General features: G+C 65.3%; 1 protein-coding gene across 2 annotated transcripts; it reads right to left on the bottom strand.

Moving 5' to 3' along the window:
• Positions 1–501: 501 nt before the first annotated feature.
• Positions 502–1,944, bottom strand: LOC132341449 (uncharacterized PE-PGRS family protein PE_PGRS46-like). 2 transcript variants are annotated; one of them, XM_059873036.1, is made up of 2 exons: positions 1,543–1,944; positions 502–793 (listed from the first exon to the last, which is right to left on the bottom strand). In XM_059873036.1, exons 1-2 carry the CDS (start codon positions 1,930–1,932, stop codon positions 614–616), a joined length of 570 nt encoding a protein of 189 aa, XP_059729019.1. In that variant the 5' UTR covers positions 1,933–1,944; the 3' UTR covers positions 502–613. The 2 variants fall into 2 exon arrangements, with proteins under 2 accessions (XP_059729019.1, XP_059729020.1); XM_059873037.1 differs by having other exon boundaries at positions 1,154–1,929.
• Positions 1,945–2,472: the final 528 nt, after the last annotated feature.

The following is a 2,472-nucleotide window of genomic DNA, read 5'->3' as shown; positions in this document are numbered from 1 at the left end:
CTCTTAAATTTTGCCGAGGCAAACCTCGAGCACGGGGAGTCGTTACTACGTAGCGATTGCCTGGAGCTCTCGGAGGAAATTGCCTGGCGGTCCTCGAGCACGGGTGGCCGCTGCCGCGCAGCAACTACCTGGAGCTCTTTGAGGAAGTTTGCCGTGGCATCCCTCGAGCACGGAGACGTTGCTGAGCAGTGCTGACCGGAGCTCTAAGGAGGGACTTTGCCACGAGCCGCGAGCTCAGGCGAGCGCTGCAAAGCACCGCCCGCACTGGAGCTGTGAGTGCAGACCTACCTGCGAGGTCCCGAGCACGGAAAGTCATTGCCAAGCAACGCTTAAAACCGGAGCTCTGAGGAGGGACCTGAACGCAGCGTCCTGAGCCCCGACTGGAGTGCCTGGCCAGCCCCCCGTAATGGAGCTCTGATTGAGGACACTGCTTCTGCGACATCGAGGTTGGTAACACACTGGTCTAATAATGGGAAAAACTCACTCTGCCCACGACAGAGATCTCTATAAGCAACTAAAGCATTTATTGAGTTCTATGCCAAGTCAATTACCGAAACAGGAGTTAAAAAACCTCTTAGAATGGACTTTAATTAATTTCCCAAATGCTGACCGTTCAGCCGTCTTTACCAGAGACTTTCGGGACACAGTTGGAATTAAGCTCTTTAATAGTATTTCCCGCCGGGATATGGCTGCCGCGGAGCTGGTCCCAGCTTGCAGGGCGCTGGTTGCGTTGTTTGCTGCACGGGGGATGCCCGCAGCGGTCGCCCCCCCGAGCTCTTCTCCCGCCGCGAGTCTAGAACAGGACATGACCCCCATCTCCCCGTCGGATCCTTTGGCTCTGGTACCCGCGGTCTTGCTCACCCCTGCCTCCCCGCCCCCCGCCCTCGCGGTTCCAACACCCGTCCCCCCGGCCCCTCCCACCGCTCCCGCCATCCCCGCCTTTGCCATCCCGTTGGTCCCGGCTACCGCGGTCTCCGCCCCCGGTTTCGCCATCCTTGCGGCCCCGTCCTCTAACCCTGCCTCTACGAGCCCGCCCAGCAGCGTCACCGCGGCTCTACCCCTCCCTGCCCCTGCTGCGGCCGCCGCTTCCCTCCAGCTACCCGCGAGTGCAGCCGCTCCTCCCGCCCCCCAAGTCCCCCTCGCCCCTGCCAACCCAGCGCCGGTGGTGGTCCAAGCCCCGTCCGCCTCCGCCGCGCTGTCGTCCCCAGCGCCCCTTCTGCACGTTACCGCGGGAACCCTGCCCCCCTATCCTGCCATTCAAGCGCATGCAGCACACCCCGAGCTGCCCACGGTCCCCGCGGCAGAGCAGACGCCTATGGCTGACCCCGTCCCTGCCGGCGTTTCGGCTCAATCCTCCAGTCCCAGCGCAGCGCCGCTTGCGCTGGGACCGGGGCGCCCCAGCCCCGCAACCCATCCCGTACCGGCGCCGCGGCGGCTAAACCGGTGGCTGCAGCCCCTCCCGTGCCTGCCGCCGCTCCAGCCCAGCCTCCCGTCAGCGGCGCCCCTGCCCGCCGGGGCGGCAGCCACCCCAGCCCAGCTTACGAGCTCCCAGCGGATGCACGCCGCGGTCCAGCCACCGACTAGCCCACCGCTCGCCATGGCCCCCCGGCAACAGATTCTCGCCGCCTCCATGCCGCTCCTCCTGCCTCCCGCCACCCCGGGATCATCTCCCGCTGACGAGGCTGCCCCGCTGCCGCCCGTGGTCGCCTTCCCGCTCCTGCCGCCGCCGCTCGCCACCGCGGCCCCGAGCCAAGCCGTGCCTTCCCCACCGCAGCCTCCCGCTTCCGAGCTACTGCATGGCGCAGCTCCGCCGCCTAATGCAACCACTGACGGCCCATCGTTCCCTTCCACGACCGCAGGAGCAGCCACGTCTCCCGTTTCCGCTGCTCTGCCACCTCCCGCACTCCCCGGCCCGCCCGCCACCGCCATCATGCCTCCCCACGCTGACCTAGTGACGCAACCCACGCATGCGCAGTTGCTACAACCGCCGCACCAGCAATATCACTCCGCGCCGCCTCATCCAACCACAGCGCTGCTTCCGGGATCAGCCGCACGCAACAGTTCCATCTCCACGGCCCCGCCGCCGCCGGATCTACACACGGCACCACAGCAGACTGTTGCTGCAGGGCCTTGCTTGTATCCTTCCGCGTCGCTCCCTCTGCCGGACCTTGAGGACGCGGGCACAGCCACATCACTGAGAGACCCCTCCGCAGCGCACAACCCTGCACAACCGATGCCTAATATGCCTCCGCTGCCACCTCCTGCACCTCCTCCGCCGTATCCCGCAGCCGACCAAAGCAGCACCGGATCACGACGGCATCTCCTCGAACACCCAACTGCGTATTCTCCTTCCACTCTCCCAGCACCGAGTGGGACTACCTTGTATCACGATTCGTCCGCACAGCCACATCCATGCACACAAACCGTGCAACGAGGAGGGGGAGGGTGGAATATGACAGCTGCTTTAATAAA

This window comes from Haemorhous mexicanus, chromosome W (genome assembly GCF_027477595.1).
Source record: "Haemorhous mexicanus isolate bHaeMex1 chromosome W, bHaeMex1.pri, whole genome shotgun sequence".
Taxonomy (NCBI): domain Eukaryota; kingdom Metazoa; phylum Chordata; class Aves; order Passeriformes; family Fringillidae; genus Haemorhous; species Haemorhous mexicanus.
Note: the sequence above shows the minus strand (reverse complement) of the source record. Positions and strands in the feature narration are given on the sequence as shown.

Coding starts and splice junctions, on each gene's coding strand:
- LOC132341449 (XM_059873036.1), bottom strand. CDS start 1,932: ATGATGGCGGTGGCGGGCGGGCCGGGGAGTGCGGGAGGTGGCAGAGCA. Junction 794..1,542: donor CGTGCATCCGCTGGGAGCTC/GTAAGCTGGGCT, acceptor GTCCTGTTCTAG/ACTCGCGGCGGGAGAAGAGC.